This window comes from Micromys minutus, assembly GCF_963924665.1.
Source record: "Micromys minutus genome assembly, chromosome: X".
Classification (NCBI taxonomy): domain Eukaryota; kingdom Metazoa; phylum Chordata; class Mammalia; order Rodentia; family Muridae; genus Micromys; species Micromys minutus.
In genome coordinates, this window is record NC_137970.1 from 9,892,353 (window position 1) to 9,910,754 (window position 18,402).

General features: G+C 37.3%; 1 protein-coding gene across 1 annotated transcript in view; it reads left to right on the top strand.

Moving 5' to 3' along the window:
* Positions 1 to 18,402, top strand: part of CASK (calcium/calmodulin dependent serine protein kinase) — a 346,973-nt gene that overhangs the window by 138,871 nt on the left and 189,700 nt on the right. The window contains exon 3 of the mRNA XM_080910355.1: positions 6,738 to 6,843. Coding sequence (XP_080766481.1) covers positions 6,738 to 6,843 — 106 coding nt within the window. The remainder of the gene's footprint in view (positions 1 to 6,737; positions 6,844 to 18,402) is intronic.

Here is an 18,402-nt window from a genome sequence, read left to right on the forward strand (position 1 = left end):
CAATGTTTAAATAGGTGTCTGGTTTTTATCATCTTAAAATACCCTGATCGTCTCTTCCTCGGTTCACACTTCCTCAAATGAAAAGCAAGCAGAGGGCTGTACCTATTAGAGATATTAGAAACATTGTATTTAGTTATTATCATGCATTAAATGTAATCTCAATAATCATTTGTATATTTGAGAAAATGACGCACTGAATTTCAGTTGCTGTGGATCTCAGTTACTCCTTCCACAGAATACTGAAGGCTATATTTTCTGAAATAAATCAGTTGGTTTCTGTTTAATCTAATGTTGGGTCTTACCCACAAATGGCTTTTAAGCAGATGCTTTTCTTTAGACACTTGAATATGCTAGAAGATAAATATTAATAAAGAGCTTTGAATTTGTCACCTGGAACATTTATTAATATATAACTAGTAAGATCTTTAGTACTTAAATATGGATTAGGGATGTCCTGACATTTGTATAACTTAAAACCAAAGCAACTAAGTATTATCTTTAGGCATTTATTTACCAACTCGTCCTAATGAAAAAGACAAGCAGTTGCCACAGTGATTGGCATTATTTTATAGATGATTGGTATTTGTACATAAAGTATTGGCTTTAGTTTGAATTTAATATTAAACTGGGCAGTGTGATTTAATGTGTTTGTTACACTGAACCAGAACCCAAGACTCTGAGAAATATAAATCTTATTAATTTTGAAATACTTGGTGCAATTAAGAGTAATTTCTAATCAATGCACATTTCTCTAGTTGAGGAAACAACAACAGAACTTGTTAGTCAAACATCCTTGATTCCCTTTCTTCATCCAAAAGAGAAATGAGAATTTAGCTTATAGGAATAAAAGGTAGGCAAGAACACATAGAATATGAACAGGACTCTGTTAAGTGGGTGAAAAGAAATAAAATGTGTAGGGATAGTACAGTGTGTACAAGAGCAAAGAAAAAACTCATGTGGATCTCTGTCTGGGTCTCAGATTACCACTAGTTGAGAAGGCATTTCTATGTATAGAAAAATAGCCTTATTAAAGTAAATCTAAACTATACTTTGGCTTTCATATTGGTTATTATATGAAGGTAGAACTTAGCAGAAGGAAATGACTTTAATATAAGTTCTCCAAGTTTCTGCTTAGATTCCTTTCTTAAAACATAATATGGTTATTAATTTTATGACAGCAAGGAAAATGTTATCAATACTGATTTCATTTACTTACTTGTTATTAACATTTGTTTAAATAAACACATTACTACTGGCCCTAATTATTTCTAGGACAGAATTAGGATATTCTGCTCAGGTCAGCTCTTAGTGAATTTAACTGTAGAGTTTATGATACAACGTAGACATTATTTAGAAGTGGATTTGTCAGGAAGTCCATGTCAGGCTATCAAGTGGTAACTGTGCAACAGGAAGAAGCTGGAGTAGCTGGACTGTTTAACAGTTATACATAAACTCTACAGTTATTAATCTAACTCTTTATTTAGAAATTATGTAACCTTTTCAGCAACTTAAATATCATTGAACCAGGGCCTCATTTTTCATTTTTTTCTTTGTAAAATGAGAGCTCTCTCTCTCTCTCGCTCTCTCTCTCTCTCTCTCTCTCTCTCTCTCTCTCTCTCTCTCTCTCTCTCTCTCTCTCTCACACACACACACACACACACACACACACGGGTGATCACAGTCATTTAGTAAGTACTTAAAGTGGGTGCTTGAAAAATCACAAATGAAAATCTTAAATGTTTTATTGCATATTCTAGTGTTCGAATCTATAAAGCAGAATCTATAAAGCAGTTCATTCCATTACGTTTTGAAGCACACAGCTACATACAGTGTATATACAACTATATACCATCTTGTTTGGTAAATTAAGCAAAATAAAAATGATTTTAAATAACAGAACAAATGACTTAGAGTAAAAATAGTGAAAAAACAGATTTGTTTGTTAATTGATAAATTATAGTTATTAAGATAAGCTATAAAGTTTTCTTTTACAAACATTCTTGAATTGCACATGATTGAATTTAGATTTTTTTAAAAATATATTAACTGCAAATGTCTGTCTGAGCGAGAGAGCTTGGAGTGTGTAGCTTGTGGGTGGAATGCTTGCCTGGCAGTGCCGAGGTATGGATTTGATGGGGGAGCGGTCATAGAAAATGATAAGAATTAATGCAAATTGGGCTAGTGAGATGGCTAAGCATAGGCTTTTTAAGTCCAGATAGTGAGATTGAGACTGCTATTCTAAAACAAAGCATTTTATACTTGCTTTTTTCGATCATATTTAGAAATATGAAACCTAGTTTTTACCCATTGTCAAATAAGCGTTCTGCAGAATTGCAGCTCTAATTGGTACCCATTTTTGTGGACTATAATAAGTGGCTGTAAAATGAATAATAAAATGTTTAGGAAAATTGTTTTTTAAGCTTATTACTGAAACAGATTCTCTAGCTTCCCCTTATTTAAGAGATGATAAGCCAGTCCCAGGGCCATGTGCACCGCTACGTATTAGTATCACGATATTCTTGCTGTTGGCCAGCCCAAACTTCTTAAGAAATTAATAGTAGTTTTAGGTTTGTGTAGTACGCTGATTTAATTTAAATATGTTACTGACTTGCGCTATAAAATTAACTATCATTAGTGCCTCTTTTAAAAGGAAATGAGTTGATTAAATATAGTTACATAGTTAAATATGAGGGCTCTAAATATAGCAATAGAGGATTCAAAGTCTCTTTCAAAAATTGCCCAAGGAAAGAGGAAGAGAGAAGGGGGAAGGGAGGAAGGAGAAGGCTGCCAGTTACTAAGGAAGCAGTCATTTGAAGCAGAGATGGCCCCACTAGGCCATGTTCCTCACAGGTGTGTTTCATGCTAGCATCTGTAAGCAGTCACACAGTCGTGCCAAAGTATTACCATCTGCTTTCCAGTTCTTTCCTCCCTGCCTCATGAGTCACTATGTAGGCAAACAGTAGTTTCAGTCCACTATGTCACCATCTACTTGACAGCACTCAACAGGTGCATGTTTCCTTGCTCACATTTTCAAATGACCATTTGCGTTTCCTACTTTTGGAATCTACAGTTAAAATGCATATACAATATATTTGTGCTTTTGGAGATTTTTTAATACATTTTTATTGTGATACTTGTTTTTTGAAGTGTATTTTTATTTGCACTATTTGCTTGATATTTGAATTATGAAAAACAATTGTCATTTTTTTATGTTGCTGTCCCTATCATCTCAAATTTATTTTTGTATTTCAGTTTTGTGCTATCCTGTCAGCATTTTGGCTACAAAATACCAGATTCACTGACATTTATGTCACATTGTTATTTGGCCCTAGAAATTCTGCCTTTGTTTGGAGAGTGGTAGGCATCAAACCAAGAGCTTTCTCAGCCCTTCTGCATGCAGAGCTCAAGGGGTCTTTGGAAGATCTGTTTCTACTAAAGCTTTCAGGGTCACAAAGCTGTCATGTAGCAAAGAATGGGAACTGAAGCATGCTGTAGCTACGGGAAAGGGACAAAGGAAAAAGAAAGCACAGAGCGGGAAGGAGAGCAGGCTTTGATTGCGGCAAACATTGAATGTGTTGGCTTCATGAGTGTCAGAGCTGAGTTGAAACTGCCTTTCATTAGAACAGAAACGAAGGAGACAGAGTCACTCATGTGAAAAACAGAGGGATGAAAGGGCGACTTCTGATCAAATGAGAAGCAAGAGAGAAGATGAAAGTTATAAAACTCAAGCTTTCCCTGGAGTTGGGAGGCAGAACGTTCTTGAGAGGAGAGAGCCATGCAGGCATCTGATGTCCTGTGGCTCAGTTTGGCCCTGCAACACACTTGTTAAAGACCTTCCTCATAGTTAACATCTCCCTGCACAAGCCCTACAACAGTGTTACTCCTCCTGCAGGGCCTTCCCAACTGGATTTGAACATAGAGGCAGTTTTCTCAGGCCCCAGTCTTCTCTTTATTTGAGATAAACGCTAAGATGCACGTGCGCGCGCGCTCGAGCACACACACACACACACACACACACACACACACACACACACACACGGGGGGGGGGGAGGGAGGTAAGGAGGGAGGGAGGCAGGGAGGGAGAGAGAGCTCTTTGGCCTCTTCTCCCATGTGCTGTGCTCTACCCGGTCCTCTCCCACATGGCTTCTTGTTGTGATCTAATACTGCCCTTTGAAGCCAATTCATAGACTGAAGGTACCGCATGAACTCACACCATTCACATTTTGGTGACTATAAGCAAGTCATTTATAGAAGTCTGTACTTGGTAAGCGGGTGGCAGGGACAGAGGCAGGATTCACACCCACTGTTTCTGACTCCAGATTCTCTGGGCCTTTTATCAGTGCAGGGCTACTTTCAGCCATACAGGATTTCTTCATAACCACAGTGAGCAAACAAGCAAAATCTGCCCAGCCATTTTTTCTACTAGCTTTTCTTCCTTTCTTTTTATTTCCAGATTCTTTAACTGTGATCACACCTACATTCCTAACAGAGTAATGGAAAGCTTGCTGACATTGGAGTCAGGGTTCAAGGCTCACTCCTACAATAGCTAGAGGGCCATGCAATCTTGAACAGGTTTCCAATCCTGAGTAAGTTTCCTTCTCACTAATGTGCCTACGTCACAGAACTCTTGGAGTTTTCAGCTCAGTAAGAGAAATCATAAATTTTAATCTAACATTAAGTAATTGTTTCTCCTATACCAAGCTCACCCCTGACCTGTCACATCCTTCTATAGCTTGGGTTCCAAGACCCTGCCTAGGGCGATGAGGGAAGAAAAAATGCCAAACACAAGAAAAGGTGGGATCAAGTGGTCTATGCTCTAGGATGAAGAAGCTATAGTACTCCCAAAGCCCACAAGCTCAGCATGATTATCATATACAGCTAAGTCAAAGAGGCAGGGTTGATGGTACACAGCTAAATCAGGCAGGCATGTTTGGCAATCATAACAGGAACTGTGTCTGAACAGAAACAGTCCTTAGTCTGTAAACACTGTGGGGAACGGAGAAAGCTACTGTGGACATTTTCTGTGTACACTTTAACATCCACACTTGGACTAGGAAAGAAAGCCTTGCCATTTCTTTGAGCCTACGCCAAGAGAAGTGTTTCCATTTCCCATGGGTCTAAGGCACTGGAATTCTTGCTGTGTGTGTGCCCTTATCAACCACACACATTTACTCAGGACTTCACTTGCTCCCGACATATCCACCTTCTTTATTTCTTAGATGTTCAGCATTCCCACTTGGACCTAAGGAAGGCTTTGCATCCCTCTTAGCCTCACTTTGGGAAGGTTGTGCCACTCCTGTGGGTCTGTGGCTTTTGGGCCCTTGACAGGGTTGTGCACATGTCAGTGGCACACGTTCACTCAGGACTTCACTACTTCCTGACCCTGACTGACCTCTCCTTGGAACTTTAGCAGCTCAGAATGTTCATGGCTTTTAAAATCAAATTCCAACCTTAACCACCTTTATGTGCTTTTGCGTTCTCTATGCCTTTGGCTTTCTTAACATTGCATTATTGCTCTCTTCCTTTCTCATGGCACCTAATCTGTACTGCCTTCTTTTCATTATGTTGCCTATCTGTGAGTAGGTTTTGTAAAGTTCTATCTACAGCCATTGGTCTTGATGACAGGACTAAGTTTGAATTAATAAAGAGTTCGTGTTCTCTATTGCATTGTGCAGTCTGTATTTGATTCTTACTCTCTTGTCTCCCTTTTACTTTCAAATACATAAAAAAACATTGTATTTTATGCATCAGCAAAGAGGTATAGCACTGTAATAGTGGAAAACTTTAGTTATACACAAAACAAGTGTTGCCCCTGCCCAACCTAAATGTGAGGATATTGATGATAATTTTATTTTCCACATAGGATTGTTGTTGTTGTTATAAGATACAGTCTCATGTTGCCCAGGTTGGCCTTAAACTCACCATCTAGGTGTGGATAGCCTTGAATTCCTGATCCTCCTACCTCCACCTTGCAAGTACTAGGATTACAAGCAGATGCTTCCATGCCCATGTGCAAACAGTTCATTCCCTTATACATGGCAGTGCCACCTGCATTATCTCTTTGTTCTTTAAAGAATCCTGAGTTAGTCAATGTGTTTTAGAGATGATACTTAAAAAATTCCCAGGCTAGAGCTGTAAGTCAACAGCAGACCACATATTTATAATACACAAGACCCTGAATTCTATTTCTATCACTGCAAAAACTATTTGATTCCTTCTAACCTTGGCTCTGGAAACAGTACCTTTCCGTGTAAACCATACTATTTCTTTTCATATTCCACACAAAGTCTGAAATGTCTGTAAATGCTACATTTTATTCTTACCTGGCTTAAGAAAAAGTAAGACAAAGCTAAAATTCAAAACAATAAATTGAGTTATTTAGCAGCAGCCCAAAGAGAAGTCACCAATTTGGAGGCTGAAACTTGACTACAGGAGTTTGTGGGAATATATATGCACTTAGTTCACTTTGGGACAAGCTGTTTCTGTGTACAAAGGAATGGGAACCTTTATTAGTAATAGCTTCCTCCCGTATCTAGATGGAAGCTGACAAAGATGTGGAATGTATTGTCTCAGATGTGAAAGGGTGAGAAGATAAGCTTAGTTTAAATGGGGGATTTCATCTCTTTAGACAGAGAAGTCTTCATGTTACCATAGATCACATCCACCATCCATTCATCCTTCACTCTAATTGTCTCTGGTTCCTACCTAATGAAGTATGCTATGTGTTTGTTTTGCAGATCTAAAGCGGGAAGCCAGTATCTGTCATATGCTGAAGCATCCACACATTGTAGAGCTGTTGGAGACATATAGCTCAGATGGGATGCTTTACATGGTTTTTGAATTGTGAGTGTACATTTTATTTCTTGAGTAAAGTTTTAAGTGATGTTGGTTGCAGAAAATCTTAACACCTTTTTCTTCAAGTTTAGCAACAGTTGTGGCCTCATATGTTTCTAGAGACCTGAAGTCACAGGTAAAAAAGAAGGTTTTTTTTTTTTTCTTTTCATTAAGGATAAATGGCAAAGGAAACAAAAGCTAGCCATATCAAGTACTCTACATTTTCAGCACACTTCAGAGAAGAGGCTCTAAAATGAGGTAGAGTCTCCCAAAATCTTGAGTTTGCATCTTATTGAAGAAGAGGGAGATGAGAGTTGTGGATTCCACATAGGAAGTCTCTCTGGCAACTGGAAATGTGTAATAACTCACATAACTTCTCTTTCGATGTAATCATATTGCCATAAAATAATACTTCACAACTAACAGTGTCTTGATTTCAACACACAACCTCAATCTGACCATCACATAATTTAGTTTAAGAGGGAGCAGTATGAGCCAAGTACAACTAAATAATCTATAGATGCTTGCATAAATGTCCATAGAGATTAGGTAAGGCTTTATGGGGTGACATTATACAATATTTTCTCTTTAATCTTTTTCTATAGAATTAACCCATGACTTTGTTTAAGAAAATAGAAAAGGAAGATACTCAAGCTTCAATATTCAAGTTACCAAAATCAGATGATATAGTCACTATCTATTGCTTCATAACCCAGTACACCAGAATTTAGTGGCTTTTAAGCAACATCCATGTATTACCCCACTCTCTGAACATCGGGAATGAAGTTCAACTTAGACAGATCCTCTGGCTTTAGATCTCTCACAAGATGGTAACTTAAGGGAAGAGCCATTTTCAGACTCTGCTGAGGGTAGATTTGCTTCCAGTTCCATTCATGTGGCTGCAGTCATGAACTAAGTAAGTATCTCAGTTCCTAAGGGCTGCTGGCCTGAGGCATTCCTTTGTCCCTTGTCACATGGGACAAGGGACATGTCATTAAGTAGGATTGCTACTAGCTTTGATGGAGCAAGCAACAAAGATAGAGGTCAGTCTTAGAACCTAATTCCCAAAGTTGCACAACATCTCTTCCGGCATATTTTATTAGTAGAAATAAGTCATTAGCTCAAGCTCACATACCAGAAACTCCAGAGCAAGATTTAGGATCCTCAGGGAGTTGCACCCTATAGAAGACTCACTGATACATTACCTATCTATGTAGAGGTTTGAACCCGAAGAACTGAACCAAAGAAACTAAAAGTGAAGACAAGTTCAACTGCATGAGTGCAAGCAAGGTCAGTGTGAATTTATTTATGACTCTACTAGCAAAGATGTAAGTGTTTTGATTAGTTGCTTGCAATAGGTTAAAAAGCCCAAACGGAATCTTAGGCCACATTAATTAGAAAGTATATAGAATTCAAAACAAAGCCATGCTCCCACCCTTACACACTGCTCTTCCACCCTGGAGTATTCATAGTAAGCAGTATACCACAGTGTTTACAGAAGAGGATATCCAGAACAAAAAAGCCTGAAAATTCCATTGGAGAGTCACAGCCTTCAAAACATTGGCTGGCAAACATGCTAGAATTTTGAGCTGGGTCTGCTATAAGTTGATATATAAAACCTTCTATTATGGGGCTGGAGAGGTGGCTCTGAGATTAAGAGCACTGACTGCTCTTGGAGAGAACCTGGGTTAGATTCCTAGCACCCACATGGCCGCTCAAAACTATCCACAGCCCAGTTGCAGAAGATCCCTTGCCTTCTTCTGGCTTCTGTAGGCACCAGACATGTATGCGGTACAGAGACACACATACAAGCAAATCTAAAAAAATAAATAAATCTTTTATTGTAAGAAAATTTCTTTCAGCACCTTGAATGTTCTTTTAGCTATTCCTTTACAACAGTGTAGCTACATTTAAGGAAATGTGACCTCCCTGGCAAAGGAAATTCTCTCTGTCAACTCATAGAAGCAGTCAGACTTGATTTCTGTCAAAGAAAAAATGTATAACTTTTTTAATTAATATATTTAAAACATTAACAGACATCCTGATGACATCCGACTATTGATTTTAAATTCTAAACTATATCAAGCTCGATTATGAACACATTGTCTAGATTTTCTTTCCTTGGGTCTTGGCTTTGCTTCTAGGCTATCTTCCCCTCAAGGATCTTTGCATTCCCCAACTGGTTCTGAAAGTAGACAGGCTTTTGGGGATAAGGGAACAGTTGGTCTTTTGAGATAGCTGACTGTAATTCAAAGATAGGAAAGGAAGAGTACCAGATCGTAGAATTTGTTTTCAGGCAGACTAGGTTATGGTCAGGGAGGAAATGGAAATCGATTGCTTTAAAACACCCTAGTTCCGGAGCCCAGCAAGGTGGTTTCAGTGGGGAAAAGCTCTTACCATGCTGCCCAGTCCTGATGGCCTGAGTTCAATCCCTACCACATAATAGCTGGAAGTACACAGTGCGGCAGAAACAAGGGAAACCCTGCCTCCACAGAGTAGAAGGTGGGAACCAGCTCGTGAAATTGTCCTCTGACTTCTAAGTGCATGGCGTGGCGCTCACAATAATAATAGTAATTTTTAAAGAAAAAAGTCTAGTTCTAGAAGATTGTGCATACTTCTAGACATACTTCTAGACATACTTCTAGACCTCTCAAATGAGGTGCCATAACATGGAAGAACACTTAGACATTAGAGTCATGGATACCTAGGAATGTATTGATTTTCATATTCTAAGAGCCAATATAGGGGGAACATAAACAATATCAGCAGTTAAGAGTATGTTCTTGCTCACTGTGGCATTACAGGCCACCACCAGAATCAACAAGTGACAATTTCACCTTTAAGTAAGGAAAGGTCTCTAATGATAAGATTTAGTCCAGGAATGGAGCCACTGTGAATTTTTTAAATTCACATTACATCTCAATCCCAGCCACTCTCCATCTTCTCCTCCCAGTCCCGCCCTTACAAATCCTTCACCCCATTAGTCCCTTGCTTCACAGGGCACACGCTTGCCTCCTTATACTCAAGTGGTGCTGTATCCATCCAAAAGGGCTGAAGGTAGGGTCTTACTTTGAGACTAGAGTCTCTGACATTCCACTCAATTTTAAGTTAATTCTCTTAAAATCACTTTTCTGGTTTGATTTTATTCTTCCCTCAAAAAGCTCTGTTTCTCTCCATACTTTTATTTATCTGAGAGAACTAAAAGCAGATTTAATTTATACTGTAAAGTGACAAGCACAGAATCAGTATGTTAAAATTTACCTGGATTTTGACCCCTATTCTCCTTGTATCAGGGGTTCCTAAAATGACGCTAATTTAGAGAAGATGCTCTTTTTGTCATAATATCTGGGATTTGGGCTTCTTAGTGTTGATGCAGCCCTTATGAGATTTTTGTGAGTGATTTTCTATGATACTGTTGTGATTAAAATAATTCAACGACTGTAACTGAAGATGATATCTCATTAAAGATAAACATTTACTAGTGGCTTAATTCTATTCTTAGCCTAAATTAATAGAATGTAGTAGCTATTTTCTTTTTTCCCAACCTTCTATTTTGGAAATTTTCAAATGAAAGGGAGACTGAAGTACAGAAAGCTATGGAATTAGATAATATCATCCGGAGTGAGCTAACCCAGTCACAAAAGAACAGACATAATATGCAGTCACTGATAATTGGATACTACCCCCAGAAAGCTCTGAATACCCCAGAAACAACTCACAGACTGTGTGAAGATCAAAAAAAGAGGAAATGGAAGCCTCAGTCCTTCTTAGGAAAAAAAAAAACCAACAACAGTAAGTGTATAGCACCCTCTCAGAGTGGGGTACACCTAGACCTTAAATCATTAATAACTCAAGAGCTAAGAATATAACTTTGTGGCAGTTCTTGGTATTTAAAAATCATTATGTTTAATCTTTACACACCAGGAAAAATGTAACTATTTCCATGTTACATTTTGTTTTACATGTACTTTATGCTCATTGTAACTAATAAGATTTCAATGCATACTATCAAACCTTTTTTAAAAAATCAAGTATTTACAAAAATATATTCTTATAGTTTTATGTAAAAATGCTTTTAAAATCTGTACATTTATCTGTTTTTTTTTAAATAAAGTTGTTTAATTAAAGAAAGAAAGAAAAGAAGAAAGTCAGCACTGAGCTCCAGCAGCTGTCAAAACGTTTGCCAGTGTCTGTTCAAACAATCCTTTTCTGTTGTTATTTGCCACTGGAGATTGCTTCCGAAGTTCCCTTTCACCTAGAAACACTCCTGTTTTAAATAACACTATTATCATGCCTACCAAAATCACCCATAATTTCTCAATATCATATCATATTCACTTGACATTCAGTTTTTCCTAATTGAACATGACTCTTAAATGACAGCTATCTAAATTTAGAACTTTTGTATGAGCTCTAGGGATCTGAAAGTAGATTATAAATTCACAGCTAAAATAACAGTGATTTCATTAAAAGGCTAGAACCAAAATAGAGAAATAAAACTCTTTTTCTTTGTCGTTATTTTATAAATCCATCTTCACAGCTATCTTTGTCCAGTTTTTCTACCTCTTGATCTTTTGGATTCAAACCAACAAACCAGAAAGAAACAGGTTACTCTAAGAACTGTGATCCTATGGCTTGCAGAGCAATGATGGTACACTTGTGTGTGCCGCCACCTACTGGCCCAGAGAGAGAATGCATCTACAGCTGCAGTGTGGCTTAAGCTATCCCAGAATTGGGTCCATATTCTTGGCAATAGATGTAAGCTCCCCTGGTATTCAAGGGCTCATTGCTCAAGTTATGAGGATCTGGATAGCTTCCACAGTTTTATAATGTTATATCAATACATAATAGATAGGGAAAGCGGAAACAAATCGAATTAGGCTCATTGATTTTCTTGTTTCATGGCTTTTTGGAAGCTCTTATGAGGGGAAAAGCTAGAATGAAGAAGATATTTGGATTACCAGCATGTTTTTAAATTTGGTATTCATATTTGTCTTTTCTAGGTCTATATGTAGCCAATACTCCTTCTAAGTTGTACTCATGAAATTGTATGACATAATTATGCTGTTGTATATTAGAAAATTTTAAGGAAATAGTTGATACATGCATAATTAGAAATAGTTTGTAGATGTAAAACATACTTAAATATAAACTCACAGAGCCCGAATTGTAGAAGAACTGGAAAAGATTTAGATCAGTATATTTCCAAACTTAGAATGCCTAGTGCAAGGTGGTCTTGGTGGCACTCGCCTTTAATCCCAGCATTCTGGAGGCTGTAAAGCTCTATCTGAGAAGGAAGAAAGAAGGGAGGGAGAGAGGAGAGAAAGAGGGGGGAGAGAGAAAATAAATCCTGAGCAAAGTATTTTAGGCAAGTACATATCTAGGTCCCACCTCTGAGTTCAGTTTGAACGGATGCAGGTCTTTGTGGCAACAGGTGAGACTTTAAAACAGGAGTAAAGCTTAGAGAATATATTGTTAATGCCCTGCCACCAGTCAGACAGTTGACACGTGTGTACTGGCACCATATCCATTGCTTTGGCATTATTCTTAAATAATAACCTGTCTGTAGTGATTTGCCAAACTTATTTTAAAATACAGCTTCAGATTCGAAGATAGTGCTGAGTTGTGTCCCCCACCCTCCAAAAAAAGTTAAATATTTGTTTCTCAGTAGCACATTCAGGCTTGTTTTTAGTAGTGTCTGGTACTTGAGTTAAGCTGTAAATCCTAAATTGGCTAGCTACGGAATTTTAATTACCTTATTATAGTGTGATTACATATACCACAGGGAGAATTTTACAGTAATTAAATATGGATTTTAAACACATCTGACATGAAAACAATAGTTTTTTATCTTTTAAAATAACATTCCCAGTTTGTATTTTTGAAGCTCACAATGGAGATAATAGACTGGAACTGCTCTTTTTAACTTTAATTTTTGTCTGATATGAATTCATGGGGAAGGGAATGTGTGTGAAATTTATTAACTAAGTGGAACTAATTATTACTTACCAGAAAAGTTGCCACTTAAGCAAAAATGTCTCTGACTCCTATCATACAGTGAAAATCCAGACTATAGCTTCTCAGTTTATTTAAATGTATATATTTCAAATAGCCTTCTCTAGTGCATTTGATATTTTTCTCATGCATGATAATGCAGATTTCTATTCATGCTGCACAGTGACATTTTTTCATGATTCTTAGTCAAAATTTCCCATCATTTTTAGTTCTCAATACCATTTTAGGGTCTCCGAGACTACTCTCTTGTTGATTCACTTGTAAGACTCAAAGGACGCAATGGTATCATATTCATGACTGTGATTTAGTGCAACAAAATGAAATGGTGCATAAGATCCAGGGAACAAGCTTCCAGTGGTCTTTTCCAGCAATTAAATTGTGAAATGCTGCCAACCAGAGAATTTCATTCGAGACTTAGTACCCAAAATCTTTATTGAGGGCTGGCTGCATAGGTACCCTATGCCTGGCATGTACCAGCCTCCAGCCTCCCCAAACCCAACTAGATTTCAGCATAAACTGCTGTTGGCACAGTTTAGATGCAGGCAGCCATTGCTTCTTAATGAGATAAGAACTTCCTGAGCTTCAAGTGTTAAGATGCCTATCAGGGCCAGCATTGGAATTGGGCATGTCCAAACTTTCACAAGATCTGCTATGCTAATCCTACATAAACCAAAACAGGAAAATAGAAGATGGATTTTTGAGTTGATTTACTCGCTTCACAAACCAAATGTAATTGCTTATGAAGATAATTATAAGCTTTGGGTTTGGAGTTGTTTCATTTTTAATTGTAATTATGGTATCATTTTAATATCTAGTAAAAAAATTAGGTGACTGGATCTCTGAAGCAAATTGTTGGTTGAGATTTTAAAGTGGAGCAGGGATTTTAAGCTTTGAAGTTATATTAGAAAACATACTATATTCTGATACTGTTATTAGAGAAATACATTTGAAATTGTCACTCTAGTCATTTTTGTTCAGCATATTAAATCTGATCTTCAATACAATAAAATTATTTTAATTAATTATATGTCTATACCATAGGATTAACTCACTTGATTTTTTTTTTTTTGGAATTTAAAGGTACAATTAACCTTAAAATAAAACTATGAATAATTTAAGTATATAAAATTAGCATAATATACTTACTTTGTACCAATTGATAAATGATTGAAAATTATTATAATGACACAAATAATGCCACTCACAAACCTTAATCAGTGGAGTGTTTATAACACTTCGTTTTATATTCCTAATTGTGTTTCCTGATTTTTTTCTACTTAGTAGTCTTATTTATTTTTTGTAACATTGAATTTTCTTTTCTTTAATTGAAATTTTTATTTACATTTCAAATGTTATCCCCTTTCCTGATCTCCTCTCCCCGAAACCCCCTTTCACATTCCCTCTCCCCCTGCTTCTATGAGGATTCTTGCTCTCCCATCCACCTACTCACTCCTCAACACCCTGGCATTCCACTATACTAGGGAAATGAGCCTTCACAGGACCAAAGGCCTCACTTCCCATTGATGCCAGACAGTGCCATCCTCTGCTACATAAGCAGCTGGAGACATGGGTCCTTCTATGTGTACTCATTGGTTGGTGGTTTAGTCCCTGGGAGCTTGGGGTGGGGGTGTCTGGTTGGTTGATATTGTTGTTCTTCCCATGGTGTTGCAAACCCCTTCAGCTCCTCCAGTCCTTTCTCTAGCGCCTTTATTGGGTTCCCTGTTCAGTCCAATGGTTGTCCGCAACCATCTGCATCTGTATCAGTATGGCTCTGGCAGAGCCTCTCCAGAGGCATCCATATCAGACTCATATCCATGTCAGCAAGCACTTCTTGGCATCATCAATATAGTCTGGGTTTGGTGGCTGCATATGGGCTGGATCCCCAGGTGGGGCAGTCTCTGGATGGCCTTTCCTTAAGTCTCTGCACCACACTTTGTCTCTGTATTTCCTCCTCTGAGTATTTTGTTCCCCCTTATAAGAAGGAATGAAGCATCCACACTTTAGTCTTCCTTCTTCTTGAACTTCCTGTGGTCTTACTCTATTTTATAACTGCAGTAAGATACCAAGATGTGTGCATATACCATATTTAATTTGATAAATTCCTTACTAGAAATGCTGTTTAATACCTTTTATAATATTTTATTATTTTATTGTTGTAAGTATATGAGTATGTGGCCTGAGTGTATATCTGCACACCATGTGCATGTTTGGTACCTATAGAGGCCATAAGATCCCCTGAAACTGGAATTAACAGGCAATTGTGAGCTGACATGTCAGTGCTGCGACTCAAATCCCAGTCCTATAGAAGAGCAGCCAGTGCTCTTAACGATGAAGCCATCTCGATGGATGGATGGATGGATGGATGGATGGATGGATGGATGGATGGATGGATGGATGGATGGATAGATAGATAGATAGATAGATAGATAGATAGATAGATAGATAGATAGATAGATAGATTTATTCATCCTTGAGAATTCAATAACCCACTAAAGTTCAGTTTGTGAAACCCATATAGTCATGAGTGTGAGGCCATCCACTGGAACATGGTCAACTTACCAGGGGGCACACCTTTAAGTAAATTGAGTGTGTACAGACCATGTGCAGGCAGCCACAACCGCTGTAAGTTCATGAGTGCTTCAGTCTTGTCCAGATGACAACTGTTCAGCCAGGCTCTCCCTGACCTCTGACTTTTACAGTCTCTTTGTCCTCTCATCAGTGTCCCATTTATGGTTGAGCACACCACACATACTTGACAACTAATATTCTTGATTACAATTATCTAAACAAAATCACTATATGAGTATTAACAAACATAATATTCATAGATTTAAGTTAATAGATCATATTTACAACAATGCATGCACATAAATACACAAAGTAAGGAATTACTCTAAAAGCAACATCCACATAGCTACAACCCAAAGTCAAGAAATAAAAATAACTGCCACTTCTCTAGCCCTAATTATAAGCCTTTGTGACCGTAGCCCTTTTCTCTGGAAGACAGCGTTAATATGCGGATCATTTTTATGCTACTGCAGCCATTTCATCCAGACTACATAATGTAACTCAGTGTCCCTTTGTTTTCTGTGGAGTCACACAGTGTATATTTTAGATCTATAAGACCCATCCAAGTTGCTTTGCACATCTATTCCTTCTCATCAGTATATAGCAGTGCAGTGAACAGACTTTCAGTATTTATACATTTTAAAGTTAATGAGTACCAGGGAGAGCCCTAGCTTTCCTGGAACTGCTGTCATTTTGGCCTGTTGATGGTCTTTACACTCACTATCTATCCTGCACTGTATAGTCCTCCTCATGTTGCCAGATTTTTTTTTTTTTTTTTTTTTGCCAGCTGGGATGTAGTTTTTCTTCATTGCCCTTCCTGACTGCCACTTTTAATACTCTTTCTTCATTCTCTTAGTTTTTTAATGAAAGAAAATTTGGTAGTTTTAATCTAATGTAATCTGTCATTTGTTTTGCTTGTTCTTAGCATTTTTGTGTCGCAAGAATCATTTACCAATCCCAAGAAAATGAATATTTTTCTCCTATACATTATCATCCATCTGGAATTGATTTGAGATACACTGTAAAATAGCAGTCTAATCTCATGTCTTTCCATATGGAGATTCAATTGTTCCAGCATGGTTATTAAAAAGCCTGTGCTATGCTATAGCCTTTACTATAAATCAAACACCCATATATGAATGATTGCTTCCAGGCGCATTTCGATATGCATTGGCTTGCTTGCCTGGCATTATGCCAGGACTCTGTTGTCTTATGAGTTCTGGAAACTTGTAGAGCAGATGTTTCTAGCTGCATACCTTTTCAGGCATGCTTGGAGGACATACTTGCCTCTGAATTTTCCAAGAACATTTTAGAATGTGGCCATCAGTTTCCACCAGAAAAGAAGAACTATTGGCAGTTTTGACATTAATGTCTACATTCAATCTTTATAACAATTTGAGAATAATTGACCTGCTTACAATATTAATGTTGAATCTTCTAATTCATTAATATCATATGTAGCTTCCCATTTAGCTCTTTGACTTCTTTCATTGAATTTCTATTCTTTTTCTATGACGATTGTACGCATCTATAGTAGATGTGTTTTTGATCAATACATGTTAGATAATGGTAACAACTTGATTAAGCTTTGTTAGTTTTGTTCTCAGGTACTAACTGAGATTCCATTCACCTGGCTTTAATTCCAATAATTTTTTACAATCATTTGGATTTTTGAATACACGATGACATTGTTTGCATATGATGATTGGCTTCATTCCATCCCAGTTCTTTTTTAATTACATCTGCTTATTGGTTTGTTGGTTTGTGGAGGTCCCATGTGATATGGCACACATGATAGTCAGTGGACAACTTAGAGAAGTTGGTTCTCCTCATGGTGTGGGTTTCATGGATTGAATTCAGGTTGTCAGGCTTCTTTGAAAATTGCCTTTACTCACTGAACCATCTTGCCAGCCCATAATTCTGTTGTACTTCTTTTTCATTTTATTGCCTTTATTGTGATAGACAAAGCATCCTGAAAAACATTGGGTGTAATAAGTGTGAATGGAAAATGAATTTCATCAAATGGTTTTTTCTGCATATTGTGAAATGGTCAGATGCCACCGAATTGCACTGATTCTGGTGTAGACCCAAATTGATTGTTATATATAAATGAGCTCTATAACCCTTTTTATATATGTTAGGTCTTGTTTACATTTATGCTTATGGAATACTTGTACTAGCCACATCAGGTTTTCATATCTAGATTACAATAAATAGCTTTATAAAATAGTTGAAGCCCCTCTCTTTATCTGGCTCTTCTTTTCCTTCCTTATATGGTTCCTAAAACTCGCATGAACAAGAGTTTCTGTTTCTGGTTCAATTCTTTAAATATTTGCAAGGATTTTTAGAAGTTCTGGTCAGTAGTATGCCATGTTTACCAATTGCATTTTACTAGGGGAAAGGTCAACTTTATGTATAATCTAAACAGTTTGGACATAAAGCTGTTCTTTGGACTCTGTAGCCATATCTTTTTTTTTTTAGTTGTGTGGTGGTGGTGGTGTGAGTGTGTGTGTGTGTGTGTGTGTGTGTGTGTGTACATAAACACATTTGCAGAAATCAGAAGACAATTTGGAGAAGTTGATTCTCACTCAGGTCATCAGGGTTGGCAGCAAATATGTTAGCCATCCTTCTTGCCTCTCTACTCCGTACCTCTTGATTTCTATGTGTGACCTTGTGTGCTCTCTTTTCTTCTGTGCTTCTTTGTTTTCTTTAAATTACATCTATTTTCATTATCTTTTATTTTTGAGGTTATAAATACATTGTACTCAACTTGTAATACCTGTTAGCATGTTTCTATCCCTTTATTTTATGTATTTAGATCAATTTAATACCTTCTGTAATGATAGCTTCCTTTTATTTAGGGAGTTTAAACACTCTTCTGCTACTTTACTGACTAGCTCAGAAATTCCAATGTACTCCCTAACCCACTACATTCAAATATTTATAAACAATTATAGTCCTGAAAAGTACAAGTTCTGTAGAATG